Source organism: Amphibalanus amphitrite, unplaced genomic scaffold (genome assembly GCF_019059575.1).
Source record: "Amphibalanus amphitrite isolate SeventyFive unplaced genomic scaffold, NRLGWU_Aamphi_draft 000568F_arrow, whole genome shotgun sequence".
Classification (NCBI taxonomy): Eukaryota; Metazoa; Arthropoda; class Thecostraca; order Balanomorpha; family Balanidae; genus Amphibalanus; species Amphibalanus amphitrite.
Window position 1 is genome coordinate 272,905 of NW_024882062.1, and position 24,496 is coordinate 297,400.

General features: G+C 52.8%; 2 protein-coding genes across 2 annotated transcripts; one reads left to right on the forward strand and one right to left on the reverse strand.

Annotated features, from left to right (window-relative positions):
* Positions 1-152: 152 nt before the first annotated feature.
* Positions 153-10,903, forward strand: LOC122394018 (protein RRNAD1-like). Its single transcript, XM_043390551.1, has 4 exons — positions 153-166; positions 7,776-7,974; positions 8,080-8,304; positions 8,408-10,903. Exons 2-4 carry the CDS (start codon positions 7,780-7,782, stop codon positions 9,305-9,307), a joined length of 1,320 nt encoding a protein of 439 aa, XP_043246486.1. The 5' UTR covers positions 153-166; positions 7,776-7,779; the 3' UTR covers positions 9,308-10,903.
* Positions 10,904-14,565: 3,662 nt separating this feature from the next.
* LOC122394010 lies at positions 14,566-15,501 on the reverse strand. Its single transcript, XM_043390533.1, has one exon. The coding sequence runs from the start codon at positions 15,499-15,501 to the stop codon at positions 14,566-14,568; it is 936 nt and encodes a 311-aa protein (XP_043246468.1).
* Between the last annotated feature and the right edge of the window lie 8,995 nt (positions 15,502-24,496).

Below are 24,496 nucleotides of genomic sequence, written 5' to 3' on the forward strand. Positions count from 1 at the left end.
CGGAGTTCTATAGCCTTGGTACGCACGCAAGGCCATATCATGGAGGAGAGAATAATAGAGGAGTATTCTCTCCTCCATGGCCATATATAGTACGCACGCAATACGCACGCAATACGCACGCACGTGCTCGTATACGCGCGCGTGTACGAAGCTGGTGCGTTGGCTGGTACGAAGGCTCGCTCTTGGTACCAGTTCTCTATATCAATATACCGTGGTGTAGGCCTAGAAGTGTTTTTATATATGTAAGTTCTCTGTATACCGTGTTATATACCCTTTGGTCTTTAGCAGTCATTAGACTCCTTGGCAGAGTCAGGCTGCCAATACCATGAACATTCAATTTACGATCTAATATCTTTGATTTTTTGAGCTCTCAGGAACCGCTTTCACATGTATCTCACTCATTCCTGAAGATGGTGGACGACTGTTATCTCACCCAGTACGTCAGGGAACCGACAAGAAGGTCAGCTCCCCAGCCTGCTTGACCTAGTCCTTACTAATGAGGAAGGCATGGTGAGGGATACGAGATACCTAGCACCCCTTGGCAACAGTGACCATGTGGTCTTGAGATTTGTTCTGACCTGCTACACTACTCGCAAGCTACCTCAGGATGGGAAGCTCAACTTTGCTAAAGGGAACTACGACCAGATGCGAGTCCTCCTTTCTGAGGTCAATTGGACTGCCATGCATGATGGGAACGTGCATGGTGCCTATGACTTCTTCAAGGAGACTCTGCAGAGGGTTGTGGACATTACAGTGCCCAAAATGAAACTGAATGGGAAGAAGAGAAACTTGTACATGAACCGACGTGCATTGAAACTAAGGCGCAAAAAGGAAGAACTATGGACAAGCAGTCTAAAGACCCAATCGACTTTGCTCGCTTCAGCCGCTGCAAGAATGAACTGCGGGCCCTTACTAGGAGCCTGCGGAGGGAGTTCGAGAGGAAGCTCATCGTTGAGGCAAAAACTGACCCAAAGTGCTTTTGGAGATATGCTAACTCGAGGCTCAAGACTAAGAGAGGGGTTGAAGACCTGCAGGATGACAAGGGAGCACTGATCAGCGATGACCGTGGAAAAGCTCAGCTCCTCAACGAGTACTTCACATCAGTCTTCACAGCTGAGGACCTCTCCACTGTTCCTCCGCCCTTCCCTGTCGCCAATGGGTGCAGCCTACAGTCAGTCTGTATCACCGAGGACATTGTGAAAAGTAAGCTGAAGGGGCTCAAGACATCAAGCTCACCCGGCCCTGACAACATCCATCCGAGAGTACTGAAGGAAGGAGCTGAGTTCTTGGCCAAACCGCTGGCCATCATCTTCTCCAAGTCCCTGGACAACACCTGCCTGCCAAATGACTGGACTCTCGGGACCATCGTGCCCATATTCAAGAAGGGAAACCAGCAACTGCCAAGAAACTACCGGCCAGTCAGTCTCACTGCCATTCCGTGTAAAATCCTCGAAGCAATCATAAAGGACGAGCTCATGGAACATCTGTCGGCGGGTGACTTGCTGGCTTCAGGGCAGCATGGGTTCAGGTCCAGAAGATCGTGCAACACTCAGCTTCTAGAGGTCATCAACGAATGGAGCCTGCTCATTGAGCAAGGCGATCCCATTGACACTCTGTACATGGACTTCCAGAAAGCCTTCGATTCCGTCCCACACGAGCGCCTACTAAGCAAGCTCCAGAGTTATGGTGTGACGGGCAAACTGCTGAACTGGGTGAGGGCATTCCTGACTGGTCGTCAGCAGCAAGTTGTCGTTGGTGGACAGGCTTCTGCATGGGCCCCTGTCTCCAGTGGAGTTCCCCAAGGCTCCGTGCTGGGTCCTACACTCTTCATCCTGTTTATCAATGACCTCCATGAAGCAGTACAGAGTTATGTGAAGCTGTTTGCGGACGATACGAAGATTTACCTCAACGTGTCATCTATCTCTGGGCCCATCCAGCTCCAGAAGGACCTTGACACAGCCACCACTTGGTCCGACACCTGGCAGATGCCATTCAACGCGGCAAAGTGCAGCTCTCTCCATATTGGGTCCAGCAATGGCCGTCATGTGTACAACATGAGAGGAACCGCTCTTAAGCAGTCCGACTCGGAAAAGGACCTGGGCGTACATGTTGATTCAGCTCTGAAATTTCGTGAGCAAGCTGCCTCGGCCGCTTCGAAGGGCAACCAAATGCTGGCACTGATCAGGAAATTCTTCGAAAACATCGATTCAGAGTCTCTCCCGCGCCTCTACAAGACCCTCGTGCGTCCTCATCTGGAGTACGGAAATGTCATCTGGGGCCCTTTCAACAGAGCTGACCAAAAGCTGCTGGAAAGAGTGCAGAGACGGGCCACAAAGCTCGTCCAAAACATCAAGGATCTGCCATATCCACAGCGCCTCTGCCACCTGAAGCTCCCCAGCCTTTACTACCGGAGACGCTGAGGGGACATGATAACCATCTACCAACTGATAAACGGAGGACTTGACGTCGTTCCTGATCAGTTCTTCTCGCTGGCGAACAACACCACTACCAGAGGACACCCACTTAAGCTCAAGAAGCCGCAGGCCACTTCCAGAGTCCGAAGGAACACCCTGTCAGTCCGAGCAATCAACGATTGGAACTCGCTCCCCTCGCACGTGGTCCTCTCGTCCTCCACCAACCAGTTCAAGGCCCGCCTCGATAACCACTGGAAAGACATCTTCTACACCATCCCTGATTAACTTCGTGCTTGTCCTTACATGCCCGCGAGCTCGGTGAGATCGGGACCTCTCAGGCCAAGTGGCCTTCAAAATTCCCGCTATCGGTAAGGTGAGGTAAGGTAAGGATTATTGCTTGACGATTTTAAAAATCTTGATCGGAATGTCGGCAAATTCTTGTGACTACTTACTGCACAACCATGATGCATGCATATCTTTAAATTATCTTTTTCCACCGAACACTTACCTGATGATAAAATGACTGTCACTGTTGTGTTTTACTCCCAAAATTTCCCATAAAACATGTGTCATGCTGCAAACAGTAGTTGATTTTAAGGGATATAATAGGCCTGACCTTAGCCCTGTTTCACCGGTGATAGCAGCACGCTGCTATCATACGTGTCAAATTGGGTTTCCATGGAAACATCAACAAACCATGCCGTCGTCAATCTGTGTGATGTCATCAGATATTGCTGCTAGCATCTTTGCGGCCGTGCGATCAAACAAATTTATCAAACGCAATTCAACGAGACAGCAACTCTGTTTCAAACGCAGCTCACGGATTACACGAAACGTCATTAGTGTGATGTCATCACATTACGTCAGCTCGCGCAATTTGATAGTAGCGTGCTGCTATCACCGGTGAAACAGGGCCCATGTCTTGACCCTGGCCTCTGCTTAACCCGCGCCCCAGTGGCGGTCTCAGCCAACTTCGCCCTAGTGAGGGGGGGGCATATGTTACCACCCACCTCTAACTCAAAAACTAAGAGGGCTAGAAAGACGCGGTAAAAAGCAGTCGATAGCTCTCAATGCGTACGTTTGAAAGTATTTCAGTCATTTTTCACCTTAGAGCAATATTGGGGTCACCAGAGGTCATCAAAGGTCAAAATTTGCCAATTGTCATTATATTTTTCAGAAAACATGCCGCTATCTCAGGAACTATGGTAGCTAGAATAACGCAGGGAAGAGCAATCGATAGCTTTTGAACTCTTCTTTTGAAAAGGTCATTATCAATATTGACCTCAGGTCAACGGTTTGGCCTCCAGAGGGCAAAAAGTCCAAAAATAGCTGTTTTTACGAAGTGTTTTTCGACAATAACTTTCGACTACAAAAGCCACGACATTTCTATTGCCAGAATCGTGTTCCTCTCGCCGAGACGCGTCGAATGAACTATAATTTGACCTTGAAAGGTCAAGTTAAAAATTTGACCTCAGGTCAAGGTCATGACCTTACCGGAAAAGGTCATGTTGCATATCAGTCGATGCGTCTCAACAAGGCAAACACAATGAGACCATCCCCAGCGTTCTATCTCTTTCCAATCGCGAGTTATTGGCAAAAAACTGTTTGTAGCCTCAAGTGACCTCGGATGACCTGTCTAGAGGCTATCAGCAAAAATGACACCTTGGTCATCACGAGTGGACTAAATCATTAGGATTCTGAAATATTTGGACTGTTCCGATGCGTACACACGGATCTAGAGGCATTTTCATTTTTCTCCATTGACTTGTAATGGAAAGGTTTCGCCACTGACCTGACCTTAGGTCACGGATATAAAAAATCCGAGATATACAAATTGTAGGCGCCCATAACAGCATGCAACCCACCAAGTTTGAAACCTTTCTGACAAACACTGCAGGCTGGACATTAGGGTGTTTCACTTTTCACTTTTTTTCTCAGATTGTCTCTCCTCGATCGGATTCCCATTATTTCATCTTTTTAATAAAATTTGGTGGCAATTATTCGATTTTAAACTCGATTCTAAACGTCGCGATAATTCGCCAAAGTTTTCAATTTTTGTGCCGTTCGGCGTTGAAGTCACCCATGTTAGAGCAATAGCAAGTAGGGCACTAACACCAAGAAAATACGGCCGTGCAAGAGGTGGTATTAACCGGTATTTTATGACACTGTGAAGGTTGAATATGGTACCTGCGCTTCCATAAAAGTGTCGTCGCATATTCTGGTGCTCAGATTAACATACACAGACATAACTCATTATTCAGTCAGGACACGACAACTTAACAGTAAGCAAAACACTGGTACGTCAGTGACGGCAAAACATGTATTTCGGTACCGGGCCTCAACACCGTTTCTCATCGAAGCCAGTCACAGGGTAGCCAGGGCTGCCTTTGTCATGTGTGGCACTGCACGCCTGTGCCTCTCCACAGCCTGCAGAAGCCACTGGAATTGGTCCTGCCCCTTCACATGCTGAGCGAATGTTTTCAGAAGAGGGATGCCCCTCTCCGCGGTGTCGTTCACGACTTTCACTGTTTTCACGAATTCCTTGCATAGGATGTACGCCTCGTGACCTTCCCACTCCCCAGGAGGCTTCGTCATCCACTCGTGGTCGACTCCCATCAGGTCAAACATCAGCCACGACGACGTGGTCACCAATTCTGACAGGCTGGTGGACTCATCCAGTGCGACCGATGGTGTCTGATCAGGCGCCGCGGAGCACGAGTTTGCGAGCAGGTTGACACATATGGCCTCCTTCTCCTCTTCTGTGACACGGCTGCTAAAGAGGCTGAATACTACAACTGATGGCTGCAGATACCACAAATGGCGCCGCATCACAGCGAGAGCAGCGTTCGCCACTGGTTGGTCCAACTGCCTATACCGCACCAGGCTACGGTACAGGTTGAGGTCGTTAGCGGGGGCGTCCTCTGCAACAGGGGCCTGCAGCTACGCGACGACATAGAAGAGGAGCAGGAACTGAGCCATCCGCTGCACCTTCTCCTGCATTGGCTCATCGTACTCCAGCTGGTCCGCGAACAAGAACATCTTGATGCTGTACACTTGATGCTGTACACTGTACACACTTGATGCTGTACACTGTACACTGTACACTTGATGCTGTACACTGTACACACTTGATGCTGTACACTGTACAGCATCAAGATGTTCTTGTTCGCGGACCAGCTGGAGTACGATGAGCCAATGCAGGAGAAGGTGCAGCGGATGGCTCAGTTCCTGCTCCTCTTCTATGTCGTCGCGTGGCTGCGGGCCCCTGTTGCAGAGGACGCCCTCGCTAACGACCTCAACCTGTACCGTAGCCTGGTGCGGTATAGGCAGTTGGACCAACCAGTAGCGAACGCTGCTCTCGCTGTGATGCGGCGCCATTTGTGGTATCTGCAGCCATCAGTTGTAGCATTCAGCCTCTTTAGCAGCCGTGTCACAGAAGAGGAGGAGGCCATATGTGTCAACCTGCTCGCAAACTCGTGCTCCGCGGCGCCTGATCAGACACCATCGGTCGCACTGGATGAGTCCACCAGCCTGTCAGATTTGGTGACCACGTCGTCGTGGCTGATGTTTGACCTGATGGGAGTCGACCACGAGTGGATGACGAAGCCTCCTGGGGAGTGGGAAGGTCACGAGGCGTACATCCTATGCAAGGAATTCGTGAAAACAGTGAAAGTCGTGAACGACACCGCGGAGAGGGGCATCGCTCTTCTGAAAACATTCGCTCAGCATGTGAAGGGGCAGGACCAATTCCAGTGGCTTCTGCAGGCTGTGGAGAGGCACAGGCGTGCAGTGCCACACATGACAAAGGCAGCCCTGGCTACCCTGTGACTGGCTTCGATGAGAAACGGTGTTGAGGCCCGGTACCGAAATACCTACATGTTTTGTCGTCACTGACGTACCAGCGTTTTGCTTACTGTTAAGTTGTCGTGTCCTGAATGATGAGTTATGTCTGTGTATATTAATCTGAGCACCAGAATATGCGACGACACTTTTATGGAAGCGCCGGTAACATATTCAACCTTCACAGTGTCCTAAAATACCGGTTAATACCACCTCTTGCACGGCCGTATTTTCTTGGTGTTAGTGCCCTACTTGCTATTGCTCTAACATGGTTGACTTCAACGCCGAACGGCACAAAAATTGAAAACTGGCGAATTATCGCGACGTTTAGAATCGAGTTTAAAATCGAATAATTGCCACCAAATTTTATTAAAAAGATGAAATAATGGGAATCCGATCGAGGAGAGACAATCTGAGAAAAAAAGTGAAAAGTGAAACACCCTACTGGACATGATTGCAAACTTTTTTTTAGGCTTGGTCAGTTAACTTGACCTGGTGACCTGACCTGACATGACTTGGGGTCAAAAATTTCACACATTGTCCAAAATTGATGTACCAAAAGCTACCCCAAGCGGCGCGGCGCTACGCGCCGCGGTTTTTTATTCACACGCAAAAAACGCGACAGGGTGGTAACATATGCCCCCCCCCACTGGGGCGAAGGTTAAAGGGACCCTCCCACCTTCAAAAAAGTTAATGAATTGGCATGAAAGTGATGTCGCTCGGTTCAGAAAGAGCAAAAACGCATATCTACCAAATTTCATCGAAAAATATTCACCGGTTTTCAAGATATTAGACTTATACTTTTGTTTACTTTTTGGGATCTCCGCTGTTCCTAGCGACTTTATTTGAAAGTGCGGCATTTGTTGCGCGCAAAGCAGCATATACCACCGCGTGCTACAAAACGTTTTAGTCAAACATTTAACGGACGTTCGAAAGCCTGATGACGTCATCAGATTCCCGTAATGGTTAAGAGATAGGGACCACGCTGGTCCCACCCTGCAAGTAAAGGGAAGAAATTTCTTGAACACCATAAAGCTGCGGGGGTTGCGACCAGGATAAATGGTGGTTTCTGAGCCTGGCCGCAAACTTGGCTATCTCAACTCAAAACTAATGTTAAGGTGGGAGGGTCCCTTTAACTGAATCCCAACAGGCAACATGAATCTGTCACTACTCACTAGCATAGCATTTACATGAAGGATTTTGCACAGTCTTGACAGATAAAGACTAGAGATGTACTGTACAAGGTTGTGGTCCATGCTACTGAACGCCCAATTTCAGCTGTTTGACCTAACCTTGATCCAACCTGTGAACTCAAATTTCAACTTTCAAGTACTCATCTGAATTGTCTTGTCACACTCTTTCATTTGCTGCCTGGTCTGTTTCGCTGCACCTCTTGGTTCTTGAGTTACTGGTTTGGGGTGTTTACTGTTTACCCCCCCCCCCCCGGCAAATGGCAGGTGAAAAAAAATACCTCAGCAACAGCCAAGTTAATGTAACTTGACAGTTGTCTGACCTTTTCAGTGCAATGGAGCCTGAAAATATTGAGGAATACGTGGAAGAAATTCAGCATTTGCTCTCTCATTATTCATGGCTTTTTGATTTCAAGATGACCCAGATGTTATCTGGAAATGTGTTTGATTTAATGCCTGTACACTGGTTTGAATTTGGCAAAGATGCAGCTGTGGAAGTATTACATGATGTAGCGGAGGGAACTCCTAAGGTAGGTAATTATAATCCCTATTTCCCCCCCCCCCCCCACACAATTTCTGCATGCTATGATCTACTTACAACTTTGAACTTACCATGCCCGCTGCTCATCCTGCAGGACAACTGGCCACCGGGATTGGCTTCGTTTGTCGGCCGTTGTGGCCGTCTGCGGCCATTGCAGCTGCGGTGCGATGAGCCGACCAACGAGAGTCCCCTGCCGGAGGCGCTGACGCGCGGAGTCTCGGCCAAGAAGCGGCACGAGTTGCGTCGGATGGTGCCAGCCGTGGCCGGGCTGTGCACTCGGACAGGCTTACATCTGGTGATGGACGTCGGCGCAGGGTTGGTGAGTACTGAATGGCGAGGTCAGAGGACTCCAGTCACACTCCACGTGGAACTGTGATGATAGTCTGCTGCTGGGTGATGACTCGCCGCGGGGGTTCCGGCAGGGTCACCTGGCCGAGAGTTTGCGGCAGTCGACGCAGCTGCGTATCCTTGGTGTGGAGCGAGACGCGTCGCTGTTGGAGGCCGCTGGCCGCCGGCGGCGGAGGCTGACTGAGTCGGGCGCCGCCGGCTGTCCCGCCTGCTTGCGGATCGTGCGCTGCGAGGTTGCCGACTCGGACTCGGGTCAGCAGCGGCTGCAGCGGCTGGCTGCCGAGTTCGCCGCCGACCGGTGCGCCTGCCGGGACGCCACTCAGCAGCCGACTGGCGGCTGGTGTCTGACCGGCCTGCACTGCTGCGGAGACCTCGCCCCACAGCTGCTGCGGCTGCTGGTGCGGCTGCCCGAGGCACGCGCGCTGCTGCTGCTCTCGTGCTGCTACCACAAAGCGGCGGACGGTCGACTGCTGAGCCGGCGGCTGGCGACGGTGCGGCTCGGCCACTTCGGACGCCGCCTGGCCTGCCAGCAGTCGGTGTCTGCCTGGTGCCACCAGTCGGCCGCCGATCACGCGCGGCATGCTACTGCTGTCGGCTGGAGAGCTCTGCTGGAGGTGGTCGCCCAGCGGACCGGCCTCACTGTCTCGGATCGGCGCCGCCACGGCACGCACCGGTACGCCAACTTCGCAGAGTACGCGGCCGCCATGTTGGGGGCCGCCGACGACAACGCTGACTGCGACCAACGGCTGCTGCAGTGCACGGCGAACGATGTCTTTAAACAATACGGAGCTCAGCTGCAGTGTGTCGAATTCCTGACCGCTCTGCAGGCCTGTCTGCAGCCGGTTTTGGAAGGACTGCTGCTGCTCGACAGAATGCTCTTTCTTCGCGAGCACGCCATCTCAGCGGAGCTGATGCCGCTGTTCGAGGACCAACTGTCACCAAGAACTTGGGCATTGATGGCATGGAAAACGTGAGTACAAACATCGGGGATGCCCCTGCCTCCAGGACAAGGTTTGTGCTTCAGTATTTTTTTTTTTGTATTTTAAACTGGTCATTGGAGCACTGGTACAGATGTCTGACAGAACACCACTTAACAAATGACACTAGTAGTTAGAGATATTATCTTTACATTATTTTTTTCTTCGCCAAAATATGCCATTTTTGCGACTGAAATTATGACAAAACATGTGCCGAAATCGTGAAAACTTGTTAATTGGACCACACATTTTTTTCCTGCATAATTCGGCCTTTTTTATGCGACACGGACCTTACCTTTTCCACTGACAGTTGTTCGCACTTCGTTCTGGATAGACCGATTGTAAAACAGCCTGGATACCATAAGCCGCGACCGATTTTCTTTGGCGAGGCGTCGTCTTATGTCCGTCTGCACATCGCGGTAGAGGGAAAACAATCTTGACTCGACCTCAATGCTAGTGACTGGCGCGTATTTGAAGCAGGCCATGTGTTCCGGCGTCCTTGTGGGCGGTAGCACCGCACTGGAATCTTCTTCCCGCAGGGTGCTATTGATGACATTTAGCACTGCGATATCCGGATTTCTCGGGAGAACTCTTCGAATGTCGCCTATAGTTTCTACTTTCTGCCCTTTCTCACCTGGTATCCGACTACATATTTTTTTCGATTTGTCCATCAGGGACAGTGCACCGTGAACCGACTGCGCAGCCTTTTCCAGCTTCTTTAGAGCTGCAGGAATGAAAGTCAGATTTGCCGGCAAAAACGCCGGATCTCCACTCAGCACGGTATCCTGCACGGCCACTTTCGCTCTCTCGATGGCAGCCGCTTCTTGGAGTCTAGTCTCTCTAGCACGGCCCGAACACGGAGACCCCCTAAGCGGGAGGTCTGACCGAGTGTATTTTGGGCCTGAGTGCCGCTTTTCCCGACGGATCGTTTTCCAAACTTGAGATGTCTAAAATATTTGAGATTATGTTAATTTTTTTGGGATTTGCATTTTATGGATTTTATGGGATTTTCCTCCGAAGTCATATTTGTGTACAAAAAAAAAAAAAAAAAAAACGATACGTGATCACATGAAATTTGAAAATCCGATCTCCACTATTAAAGAGCTCCATAGTAAACTATTGCAATCCGCACGCGCTGACACAACCTCTCATCATCTTGCAGTTTGCACGGCACCTTCAGGTCCATCTGACGCAACACATGGTGGATTATGCTCTTTAAATGGACGTCACTCTTCGCTTGTTATCCTCCTTGATATGCATTCTGCTTATCCTGGCCCCAGAAGTTCTCGATCAATCGCAATTGATGTACCTACGTTTGGAAGGCTCTCTTGGCAGGCGACAAACGGCACGTACGCGCTCCCCAGCAGTTACAGAGTTACTCATACCTAGTGAGCCACGGCGCGTTCTGGCTAGAACACGTAATCTGTTTGGGTAGTGATGTGTCATATGTGACTGGAAAGAGCGCATTCTAGATGCATTTCTCTCGATGAACCTTACCGCTGACATTGGCCCGACTTGATATATCACGGGCTCAGAAATCGGGCTTCATTACGCCCTGCGTTTTTTCCTCCGTCGTCTTCCTCCAAAATGTGTTCGAATGATAGTAGCAATAAGTGTACTTGCTAAAACTTGCTAGTAGCTATTCTCCTGCGAACTAGGACCAATTGCCAGCAGCTCGCATATGCTGTTGGCGATAAAGGCGTCTTGTTCGAAACTTGTTGATAAAGGCGGAAACTTGTTCACCGTTTCTTCACCCATTTTAGCCCTGAGGACGTCACATCACACCCTGCGAATTAGGGCCGGCTTTGGTGTCCTGCTGCTTTTGGTTGTCTCTTGGCCTCCTGGTGCGATTTTTCTATTCAAGCATGACGTTCTTGATTCAGTATTGTTGTTCACATAGCTTGGCGATATCTGGAAACGGTGAGCCATTGTGCACAGCGAACGATGTGACCTGTGCCACGGCGAGTCGAGCCAGAGCGGGATAGTGTCACCGCTGAGCGTTCGGGATTCGCCACAGTCGTCACCACACAACAGGCCGAGGCGAGCCTTGATGCGGGACCGTGTCCTCCAAACGTCAGTCCGACAGGATTGAAGATGCATTCGACACTCTCCAAATAGGTTTTACCATATAAACAGTGATGATTCGCTTGTTAGTTTCGACAAGGTGAAGAGCAGTTCGAATAAGACAGAAAAACGTACAGAAGAGCGAATGATGCAGATAGGTTGATTTAGTCAATGCCCAATTGGAAACGATGATCGCGGGATAAACAAAGGTACGCAACTCACTATATCATTAAATAGCCGATCAATAAGAATGACTCAAGCTGAGCCATCTAGCGGATGGCGGCGAGCCTCCGCTCGGGGCACAGCCGTCGGTAGCGACGGTAGCGACGCGCTGCGTCGGGCGCTACATCAGTGCTAGTTACATCGGTGCGCTACATCAGCGATATGCCGCGGCGTTGCGCTACAATATCTATTTAACTCTTTTTCTATTTAGTCCAAACGGTTTGAGTAGACGAATTGGCTAAGCAGAGCTTGTAGCGTGGGTACCTACTGGTCGGTGGTTACGACCATCCGAGCGGGAAATCGTCGACTGAATGCCCACCAGAACGTCGAGGCCGTCCAGTGCGCTGGCGCGGATGGTGTCGGAGCTGGTCACTGCAGTACCGGTCGTCAGGAAATCGGGGTCAGCTTCGACTTCCGCTGCCTGCTCCCGACACGATACGCCAGACATCGCGGAATCCTTTCCTAGGCGCTGACGGACCTCCACGGCATCCGGATGCGTGTTGGGGCCGCACATGCTCCGCAGCTGACTGAAGGTATTCTCCAGACAGTCCTGGTTGAGTCTGGAGGTGATGATGTACGTACTTCAGATGACCCGGTTATGCCGAGGTCAGGTCTTCGTACAGCCGGCCCAGTGCCGCTGGGCTCCAGCGCTGGAACAGGGCGGACGCCGGGCGAGGGCGGCGCCCGGTGCCAACCTTTTGCGCATTGGAGGTGAGATGGTCTATGTCGCTCAGCGTGGCTTTTTCAGCGGCAGATTCCATGCCCAGAGCTATTTCCTCAGCTCTGGAAAATGCTTGGTCCTTAGACTCAGTCAACAGCTTGTTATGAATTAAAGCCGGTCCTCGCCGTCCGGAGCCGGTCCAACCACAAACCAGCCTGTTCCTGGGAGCCTGATCAAGAAAGTTTTGAAAATTGCACGCACCGGACAGCTTTCTAAGACCCAAAATGATTGCTGACATCTCCCCCCCCCCCCACTGTGCCCTTAAGTGAAACTGGAAGCGTTCCACATGGACCAGTGGCTGCGGGCTGAGCTGAGGTGTCTCTGGAGCACATTCATCAGTTCTTCCAGTGTTTTCGCTCGGGTTTTCAGGGTGTTCCGGTCTCGGCCAGACCTCCGGTCAGTCTATGACCGGACCTGCGCTGCCCCGACACGCGCAGCACGCACACAGCCACACGCGTTGAAAGGTCGGAGCAGACTCAGGGGCGTAACCTTTTGTTTTTCTTGGGGGGGGGGGAGGGGGCACTGCTGTGAGGGGCGCCTTTTTAACGGCATGGGGGCGCCTCCCTGTGTCGTTGTGGGAAAAGTCTAAATTCAGTTTACGGCCACATTTTTACCAGTTGTTTTTGTACCGTTGTGTTTTGGTGCGTTCAGTGATATTTAATCAATATGTACGGCCCTCCAGCAAAAGAGTGGTTGGTTAGCCTATGTGCTTTTGGTGTAATAACTTTGAATGACAGAGACACTCCTGTAAAATGACTCAATAGAAATGAGAAGAGGGTTCGTGCACACACTTCGGCAACGGTTTTCAACAGCCATTAGACGAATTCATCAATGCAGATTGCTTATTGTGATGTTGGCAACCAACCACTAAATACCTGGAGGGCCGTAACTAGTAGCAATAATGCACTTTATATTCAGAACTGCTGTCACCTATCATGTTCCAAAACATAAACAATTTTCTTTTCTTTTCATCATCGCTTTGATACCGATTTCCAATATCATATACATTTTTCTCCAGGTAGATGAAACACGAGAGGGATCATTATGCTTACTTTTCCAACCTCTTGCCGCTGCAGCAACTCGTCCCTCCGTGTCCGCCCACGCCAGCACGTCATCCAGATAACTGACCTTGCCGGACAGACCTGCCGTTATCTGGTCGATCACGGACTGGGACAGCGCTCCGTACACCGAGATCCCGTATGGGAGCCTGTTCAATGTGTTCATACGGTAGTCGCTGCGGTGTTGTGTCACCGTAGTCTCGTTTTTGCTCGTCTTGTCGAGCTCCACCTGCAGGTATGGACTTCTGCAGTCTAGCTTCGCCAACCGTTTTCTCCTGATGCCGGAGAACAGCTCCTCTGCTGTCCGCATCGAGTACTTGAGCGGGCTCAGCTGGGGGTTGACCGTCAGTCAGTAGTCCGCGCAGATGCGCACACCGTTCTGCAGGGGGAGGGTGGTGTAGCCGTGCAGGTTCGCGGAGAAGTCTTGCAGGAACGGAATGGGGTACCGGTCCGGAACGGTGACGGCGTTCAGGGCGCGGTAATCGCCACAGCGGCGCCATTGTCCGGGTTCCTTCTTCGGCTCTATGTGCAGGGGTGCCGCCCGGCTGCTCTTGGGCGGGCAACCCCGAGGCTGATGAGTTTGTCAAACTCCTATCGAGCGATGCGGAGGCGGTCCGGTGGCAATCGCCGAGGATGTCCCACGCGCGGAGGTCCGCGTGTCACTATATGGTGGGTGACACTATGACGCACCGGCAGGAGTTTGGCAGAGGTGGCCGTCACACGAGGAAACTCTCTGAACAAGTCCGAGAGAGTGGGCGCTGCGCACATGCGCACTCTGACAGAGCCGATGTCGACTCGGGTGCCCACGACGCACGTTGTGCCGTGTTCAGCCTGGAGGAGCTGACGGCGCATGTCCACCAGCAGGCGATGATGGGCGAGAAAGTCCGCTCCCAAGATCGGCATGGATACGTCGGCGACTAGGAAAGTCCACGGATAGTCTATCGTGCCGAAGCGTACCGAAGTCGAGACGGCGTCATGTAGTTTTATCTCGGTGCCGTTGGCGGCTTCAAGTCTTGGCGCGTCGGGCTGCTGCACAGTAGTGCCGTCGGCCACGACTCGTGGTGGAACGACACTCATTTGTGCGCCGGTGTCGACGAGGAACCGCCAGTTCCGGTCGAGGTCGGTAACGTAGAAGAGGGGCGCCAGTGTTGGCCGGCCCGTCTCTGCTGGCGCTAGCGCGGACAGGCGGGCTAGTTTTCCGCCCAGGAGCACGGCGGTCTGCAGTGGTGGGCCTCCGCGCCGTACTTCTGGTGGTACCAGCAGTACCCCTCAGCCGATGACACCGACGCCGGTTGAGAACCGCCAGACGACGCAGGTGCGGGTCGGCGCGGACGGGACCGGGAGCGGCCACGCGGAGGAGCGCCGGCGCCGCCCCGCTGGAAGACGGCTTCGATGCGTGCTACCGCAGCGGTGAGGGCGGTGACGGCAGCGGCCATGCCGGAGTTACCGCACCCGCAGGCGGCGGGCGGTCCGGTGGCGGCCACCGCGCTGGCCGGCGGGGCGAGCATGACCCTAGGGCCGGCCGGCGGGCCACAGGCGGCAGCGACGCCGGCCGTCGGCGTGCAGACGGCGGTGACAGCGGCTCCACCAGAGGCTTCCTGGAACCGGTCCGCCGCGCTAGCCAGGTCTTCATTGCCAGTGTCTTCCGGCATCAGCGCGAGGGCGGAGCGGATCGTCGGCGGCAGGCGCTGAAAGAACAGCGTCCTGCCTCTGAGAAGGCCGAGATCGTGGCCCGCGCTGCCCAGCATGTGCTGCATGCTGTGCAACAGCTGCGTGGGCTTTCTGTCGCCCAGCTGATGGTCACGGAGGAGTGCCTCGGGGCGTGAGGCGCGCGACTGGGCCAGGCGCGTGCTCAGGGCCCTCTTGAGGTCGGTGAAAGAGCCGGTCTCGGCCGTGACCACGTCTCGGACCTGTGATGCCATGTGCACCGGCAGGTTAGCCACTAGGAGCCGGAACTTGTCGCCGTCGTCGCTGATGCCGGCGACCGCGAACGCGCATTCAACCTGCACTAGCCAAAGTTCTCCTTCCTCCGGTGCGTAGGCCTGGATTCTGAACGACGCGAACGGCCGCGTCGGCGCGTCCTGTGCGGCAGCCTCCGGCCGCTCGGGCTGGGCCGGCGGAGGCATGGTCGCTATAATATCACTCAATGACACTTTATGTACAAAGAAAGACTGTTGGTAGTTGTGAGGCGCTCGCTGCGCTCACTGCTGGCGCTGTACTACGATAGTGCTCACCGCGCAGCCTCGCGATAGCGCTCGTTGCACCGAGGCTGGGCTACGTCACCAGCGCACTAGTCACTGTTCGCGGCAGCTGAAGCCGGGTGAATGTCACCCATTCTTGCCGAGGCGATGGGGAGGCCAGGTCAAGGATGACCTCTTCTTGTCGGGGCGGAGGTGAAGACTTCTCGAGCTAGCCGATCACGTCGGGGTCCCCATTTGTGGCTGGTGCCGTGGCGAGTCGTGCTGTGAGCCAGATTAAGCCATTCCAGTGTTTAGGATTTGCAACTTGGGATTCCACACAACGACAGGCTGGAAAGTGCCTTGATGTGAAGCCGTCTCCCCCAAACACTCAGATCGACCAAGGATAGCGATGTATTCGAGTCAGTACGAACAAGCTATATGGTGAACAGAGCGAGGAAACACTAGTTAGTTTTGACAAAGTTAAGAGCAGTACGAAGCAGTCAGAAAACGTATAACAGCGCGAGAGATACATTCCAGTAGATTGACTGACCGCCCACACGAGGATTACGATTACACAGTAAAGTGCATAGTGCACAGTGCAGTAAAGTTGGTGATAGTCTAGTCCGTCGCGTTCCTCAAATAAACTGTTGCACCACTTTCCACTATACATATATTGTCTGGCCGAGATAATGAGTCCGAGATGAAGAGCCGAGAAGAAGAAGTAAAGATCAAAAGTGACCGGAGATGGAGCGGCCCTCGCACGGTCCGAGTCCGTTGACAAGAATTGACTGTCCTCGACTGCCGGGGGCTTCGGCCCGCTCCGCTTCGGCGCTCTCACCACACACAGCATGCATTACGTGACACATGCACGTCATATCACGGGTCAATAGGAAGAGGATAACCGTATAAGGCATCGAAGCGAGGAGGTCGGGCGGAGTGACAAGGAGGCTAGAGGAAAGGGTTAATTAAACTTTGTTACACGTCGGCCTGGACTCGTGGTGGGATGACACTCACTTGTGCGCCGGTCTCGACGAGGATTCGGCAGTTCCAGGCGAGATCGGTGACTTAAGGGGCGCCAGTGTCGGCCGGTGATAGCAGCAATGCCCCTCGTCCGTCGCCGCCGGTTGAGCGCTGCCAGACGATGCAGGTGCGGGCCGACGTGGACGGGAGCGGGAGCGGCCACGCCGAGGAGCGTCGTTACCGCCCGGCAACAGCGCGAGGGTAGCACGGACTGTCGGCGACAGGCGCTGGAGGAACAGCGTCCTGAGTAGTCCCAAGTCGCGACCTGCACTGCCTAGCATGCGCTGCGTGCTGCGCAGCAGCTGCGTAGGCTTTCGGTCGCCTAGTTGCTGGTCTGTGAGGAGCGCCTCGAGGCGCGAGGCACGCGACTGGGCCAGTTGTCAAATGTTACGAAGTGTTCCGCCTTTTACCCTTACCGTGAGCGGCAGTACCATTCACGAGAGCGATCACGTCAAAAACTTGGGCGTGGTGATGGACCGCACGCTGTCTTACGAGTATCATACGAGCTTGTTGATCAGCTTGTTGCACGATGCACTGGTGTCTTCTTATATGTCTTAGTCGTGCCAGATATAGACTACCGAAAGAGACTCTCATCTCAGCACTATTGTCAACGCATTGGTTCTGTCAACCGTGAGATACATCCTGCCACTGTTGTCGCCCTCTTTTCATCAAGGCCCTGTGTGGAGCCCATAACACAATGATCACGCAATTCCCTCTCAGCCTCCGCCGGGGTGTAGTCGTAGCGCCCAACCTGGACTTCATGCCGTCTCAGGAAATGTTAAAAATCATCGTCCGGATACATGGTCATCGCGCATGAAACTCGGACCGCTCCGTAATCACATTACGCACCGGGGTCATGTACTTACGCGAGTAGTTTCGACTTACAGCTCTCAAAGGTATTACCCTCGACACGTCCTTCCGGCTCAGAAAGCGCTTCATACGTGTCCGCAACATCATCGCTGACGACATGAGGAGAATCGCACATTTTCTCACCGGTTCCGTTACATCATCGCAGCGAAATAACGTTCAACCATCGGTATCCATTTCCGAAGGTTATCCCAAAGCGCCTTAGTCCACTTACCGCTTTGGATTGCCGCAAACATCACAGGGGTTCTCCGCCACGCACGTGCTCGGTTCACCGTAAAAACGACACAAACAAGCGCGGGTTGTCCACCTTGATCAACCTGCGACCCTGCCACGGCCGGTGACAGTCAACACCGCTCTGACATGTCCCGCTCAACTTGCCTGTGCCCGTCAGGAACTGTCGATACCGTCACCAGTCTTTGGTTCTACAGCATTTTAGGCGCAATTTCAAAAAGTTAAAGACCAAATTCAAAACGTTCACGTGCAATTTGAATGTAAACTTTTTGAATTTGGTCTTTAAATTTTTGAAATTGCGCCTAAAAAGGTGTAGTCCTTGAATCTAGTGGGCTCTCTCTTTTGACACATTTGCTCTAATAGTATGTGACGTTATGGGCGCCAATGACCCCAGTAGACGGCGCGCCCTAAAGCTCCAATAAACAAACAAACAAACCGTCACCGCCTCTGGTGCACCCTTGATCGCCTGCACGATTGTCATGCGATTCAGAGACTCAGCCGTCAGTTATAGCATGGCTTGCTGAATCCGAATCTTCAGTGCTTCCACGTACTCGCGTGGAGTCTCGCCTGCCTGCAGACGACGCTAGTTCAGCCCGTGAAGAATCTGACCCTTCATCACTTCCGGCGTGAGGACATGTAGCACCTTTTCTCCCGCAGCACTGACTGAAGCATCCCGTTCAGCAGTCTGTACCTCCCCCTCAACCCGGTCGGCCACCCAGGCCGCCCGCCTACACGAGCCGATGGCGTAGCAGATTAAGCCCCGGGCCACCACGCCCGAGAGGTTTTTCGGGCTAGCATAGCGCCGAAACTGTTCAAAGATACGCCGTGGATCGCCGTATTCGAACACGGGGAGGGGGTCAGGTGTGATTCTTGAATTATGTGATGTGAGACAACTGTAATGCAAGGGAAACTTTATCTACATTGCTGTGTACCGCCGTAACGATGGTGTTGTACGCTACCTACGTTAACCCGCGCACCGACGGGGGGGGGGGATATCCGCCCCCCTTAGGTTTTTCGTAGATGCGCCGCGAAATTCGGTACGACTATTCTCTCATCAATTTTACACATGGTGTGCAAGTTTGAACCTCCTAACTTTCAAGGTCAGGTCACCAGGTCACTTTGAATGACCCAACCTCAAATCACTTTTTTGCAACTTTGTCGCCGTGCCAGAGCTGCAGTAGAGCTACAGTCTTTGTCGGAGGACTTTGAAAGTCGCAGGATGTTATAAGGTCATTAGTAGCTACAATTTGTATATATTGGAATTTTGATATTGATGACCTAAGGTCAGGTCAATTTCTCGACCTCCCCATCATAAGTCAATGGGGGAAAAATCAACTCCCTGTTTTTACCACTAAAACGGGTCGGAATGGCCCCATAAACCATACATGACTTCATATACGATCAACCTTCACTACCTTGAGGTCTGTTTTGCTGTTGGGCAACTGTAAGGTCATGTGACGTCATCAAAGGTCACCAAAGGTTTTTTGCCAATAACTCCGTACAGGAACAAGATACAGCCGCGCGGATGGTCTCATTGTGTTCAGCTCGTCAAGGCGCATCGAATGATATGCATGATGACCTCGAGGTCACGTGACCTTAGGTCAATCTTTGACCTTGACATTTCGAGGTCAACATATATCATTCGATGCGGATTGACACGAGGTCACGTGACCTTAGGTCAATCTTTGACCTTGACCTTTCGAGGTCAACATATATATCATTCGATGCGGATCGACAAGAGGATACGATGATGCCCTTAGCTTGTTCCTATCTTGACTAGTTCGAAAGTTATTCGAGAAAAACTCCCATATCTAGCGCCGCCATTTTGACTTTTTTGACCTCTGTGACGTCATCTTTGACCTTACCTGAAAATGACCTTAGTAAAAATTGTAGACCTTGTCCGTGCGTATCAGATGCCGTTTACCGCTTGTCGCTATCTTGCTTCGTTCTCGAGATCTTAGGGGGGGAGGGGGTTATCCGCCCCCCCCCGTCGGTTCTAAGTTGGCGCAGACCCCCGTCGGTGCGCGGGTTGTCTTGAACAGCTTCTTACAGTGATGTAAGCGCTAGGCGGTTTTCTTGAGCAGTTATTCTAGTTGCATTGAGCACTTTGAAGGTCCCATTAAGTTAATGAGCTATGACCAAGTCTTTCTGATTGAGAAGAATTACGTTTTCAGTAGTGTTTGATCTCACTTTCAGTGGCGGTATTAAAATTCAGCGGATGTCACTAGCCATGCTATCTGTCTGCTGGGTCCTCAGGGGTAACCTTTTTACTAATAGGTACCTGTGGTGGCGGGCTGTCCATAGCTAGAAAATAGAGCGGGGAGTGATGTGACCTAATGTGCTTGAATTCCCCTCCTTAAATGAAGTTCTATGGTACTTACCTAACGTAGCCAGGTCACTTGGGCATGGAAGGGCACTCCTGCATACCTGTTCCACTATGTTTCACATGGTGGACAATTCAATAGGCATGGGACAAAAAAGAAGCGTTACCAAGACCGTCGATAAGACCACGTTTCGTCCGTACTTTAAGCGGTTCAAGCGGTAGAATGCGTTTGGGGCGTCTGTTACGGAAGCGACGAGCGGGGTTTAACCGGTCGCCTCTATCATTGGATGCATTAGGATACAACAGATCCGAAAAAGGATTGTTGCAGACCGTTTGCTTCGCTGTTAATTTCGACGAGCGCTGCTTCAAGCTCCTTCAGGTTTAGTTGGAACATGGTTTCAGAGGTGGCAATGTCAGTGGTGTTTACGTTATTGCGTCTTATTTCAGAGGCAAGTCGTTCCAGAGACGTTTGAGCAGCAGTTAAATCACGAGTTTGTCTTCCGAACGGTTTCATGTTAACCCACACCGTTATGGCCCAGGAGCTATAGCTGGGGTACGTCTTACCCACGGGAATACAAAGATGCCCGGGGTCTGTAGGGGTAGCTTCCATTGCCCAGCTTACGGTGGCGAGCCAGCCGAGAAACACGATCATCGCCACGAGCTTCATGGTTGCGCTTGTCCTCTGCTGACGCAGCGAAGTCCTCCTCACCAGTCGTCCTCCTCCAGCTGGTCGGGTATCGGCCACGGCAGTGCGAGAGGCAGCAGACCTGCCGCCGGGATGATCAGATGGCTGACCGATAAGACTGGCCATACTGGCCCGCTGACGCCAGTATTGCAGGTTACGCGCTCGGCACCTCTTGAGCCTCTTGTTGACGCAGCGAAGTCCTCCTCACCAGTCGTCCTCCTCCGGCTGGTCGGGTATCGGCTGCGGCAGGACGAGTGGCGGTGGCTGGGTGTGTAGCCGGTTCCAGGGTGTCCCGGCAGTTGATTGGGCCGGCCGGCGGTGTGGCTCGACTATGGCCAACGGGATTTCAGTTGGCTGGATGCTGTTGGCAGCGTCAGAAAACCTCCGGAGCTGTCGCTCTTGACGGAACTTGCGTCATCCCAGTGGGTCCTTGATTTGGCTGGGCTGGGGTCGCAGTTGTTGAATTCGGGCAGCTGACCTTCGACTGCGCCCGTTTCAGGATGATGTGTCGGCGCTCCTGGATAAAAATTTGTGGGCAGGTGGGTCTTGAGGCTGTATAGACAGATGGGGGTGCAGCACCTGGCAAGACAGTACGTGCAGGAGCAGCGGTGGAAGCCGGGTGCGGAGGTGGTGACCAGGTCTCAGCCGCAGCTGTGGCAGATGCCGCAGTGCTGGCACTGATGTTGATCGGGCTGGTAGTGACACTCACAGTTGCTGGTGACGCACTCCAGGCGTCGAGGAGTTGAGTAGGAGCACACCCGGTTTATGGCGGTCTCTACGGGCTCCAGCAGGTGGAGGGCTGGGATAAGAGCGTCCCAACAAGCGCACTGACCGTTTGGGTTGGCGAGTTCTTGGGTGTAGCTAGCTCCGAAGCTCGGTCGTTGTTTCGGTTCTTAACCCGCGCCCTGCTGGGGGTCCTGGATTTCCACGCCCTGCTGGGGGGGGGGGGGGTGTTTGAACACCCCCCCCTTGTAACTCGGCTCCTGGGCCACGTAGCGATACGCAGAAGGTGGCGTTCGAAAGAGCGTAAAAAATAATGACGAAATCACTTCGGTCAATTTTTTGGTCAGGTCAAAGGTCAGGTCACCAGAGGTCATTGAAGGCAAAATTTCGCCGATTTCCAGGTCGAATGTCGAAAATTTCCAAGAAGCCAACGCATAACTCGGGAACCAATAGAGCTACAGCGCCGCGGAAAAGCGCATTCGATAGCCCTATTAACGCCCTTTCTGAGTAATTCTCTCAGATTTGACCTAACGTCAACGGTTTTGCCTGCAGGGGGCAAAAACTGCAAAAATAGCCGATTTTTTCGAAAACAGTTTTTCTGCAATAACTTTTGACCCAAGCCTTGTACGGGCTTACTTTTACCGGCATCGTGTTCCTCTCGTCAAGACGCATCGAATGAACTATGACTTGACCTTGAAAGGTCAACTTGAAAATTTGACCTCAGGTCAAGGTCATGACCTGACCGGAAAGGGTCATGTTGCATATCAGTCGATCCGTATCGTCGAGCTGAACACATCTAAGGCGTTTTCATCGCTCTAGCATGCCTCTATCAAAAGATATTTGCGAAAAACTGTTAGATACCATTCGTGACCTAAGATGACCTCAGGGCATAAACAAGGGTCACGGACACCATTTTCAAGTTCAGTGTGTCTAAACCACTTGTAATTCGGTGTTTGGGAGTGTTTATAATGTCTTTCATCCAAAAGAGGCGCATTTCAATTTTCTCCCATTGACTTATAATGGGGAGGTCGCAAAATTGACCTGACCTTAGGTCATCGATATCAAAATTCTGAGATATACATTTTGTACATGCTATTGCTCTTAGCAATCGCTGAAAGTTTCAAAGCGATCGGTCACTCGGTGTAGCAATGTTCGGGGGCGACGAACAAGAAATCGTCCAAGTAGACGTAGGCTGAGACGTGAGGGAATGCTTGGGTGATTTCTTTGGCGGCCTCCCGCATTACGCTTTGCATAATAGCGGGGGCCGTGGCCAGGCCCATGGCAAGGCGTGTCCACTGGTACGTGATGCCTTTGTATTGTATTCCCAGGTACTGACTGAGCTGGGGGTGAAGCGGGATGTGAAAGAAGCCATCGGTAAGATCGACTTTGATCGCAAACCGGGCGTTACTGTTGGCCAGGACATCGATAGGTCGCGGCAGATGACACATGGGGGTCGCGAGATGCGGTGTCAAATCTGAGAGATCGTACAGCACACGTACTCTTTTGTCCTTTTTCGGGATTGTGAACAAACGATACGTGGAGCGGGTTGGCCCTTTTTTGATGAGGCCGGAGCTCTCGAGGCTCTCAATCACCTCGGAGTTGATCCGCGATACAAAGGTAATTTGACGATGTGCCCGTGCTGGCGGTGGTATGAAAGTTTTGGCCCCGGCGGTCAGGATGGACTGTACCCTGTGATCCGTCGTATTCAAGACTGGGGAACTGGGGGCTGAAAAATCAGGGTGGTGATCAGGCGTAATTTCACCCTGTTCGGCCTGTGAGATGAAGGCAAGGACTGAGTCCTCTTCCTCCTCTGGCTCATCTCCCTGTTCGGATTGCTCGTTGTCCTCGTTTGGCTCATCGGGTTCTGGAGGCCCCGAGGCCTGCTGGGGACCCAACTGGTCATCTCCCGTTGGGGGTTCGTAACGAGGGTCTTGAAGGGCGAGCTCGGTAGCTGTGCGATTCAGCTCGTCAAGCTGCTGTTGCGTGAGGCGATTGAGGATTGACCACCAGTCAAAGGGACGCTGTGATGAAGGCACGGGTGTAGCTACTTGAAAGAACGAGTGTTCGCTATCCGTGTCGCCTAACGTGTTGTGCTGTGGCGTGGCAGGCCTGGGCGGCGTGGTCAGCGCCTGCCCGGGTCGATTCGACGCGGCGTCGAGGTCGGATTGGAGGTCCAACTCATCGTCGCCTGCGGAAGACAGGGGTTCGACCTCACTCATGGGGGGGGGGGGGGAGGTTATTCAGCCACTGCTGAATAAGCTCCTCCGCTTCCCCACGAGGAGGGAACCCCTCCTGCTCACCCTCCGATGCCGTCAGAAGCGCAGCTTCCTGCTCATCTGCCATGGCAGCGGCGGCCGCTTGCATCTCAGCTGACATTATCGAGGGAGCCAGTGATGCCAGGGAGAGGGACAGTGACGGGGTTGTCGCTCGCTCACCTGTATCTGTGTTGGAGTGGAGGTGCTGCCACCAGGAGTCGTCGGAAGCCCAGGACGTGGAGGGTCTGGTAGACTCTTGAAGCAGGGAAGTCAGGTCATCCTGCTGCAGAACTGGTAGGTCCTCGGAGTGGGCGCTATTTGTTGATGGCGGTGCCGTCTGCTGTAGAGGCCGAACTGTGCCTCGTTCCAGCCGCCATTGGAAGGCCGGAGGCTCCCGACCAGGCCGCTCCGGGGCCGGCGCTACTGTCCAGGTTCCGGTGAGTCCGTCGTTCTGGTAGCGCCAGGTCCCCGGGGCGGCGAGCCTCCAGGCCGCGATCCGCTCATTGCGCGGGGGCCGCCGGCGCGGCCTTGCGGCGGCGGCGCCGGCGCGCTCCCATATTGGGCGCAGCGAACAGATACGGGTTGTTTGCGAGAGCATACCCGTACGGAGCGAGGTTCGGAGCAGCAGGCGGTAGCGGTGCGGCCGCGGCTCCGGTCACCGGATGGTGTTGAAGTTCACGTCACCAATGTAACTGGAGGATGATGTTAGCAGAGAGCACTGAGATTCCGAGACTCCGCTTGTAGGAGGTCAGTAGCTTCCGGAATATGCTCAGGGCAGCCTCCATGAATGGACGTCAGGCCCGTGGCTGCCGCTCTGAGTGAGCTGCCGGCCTGTGA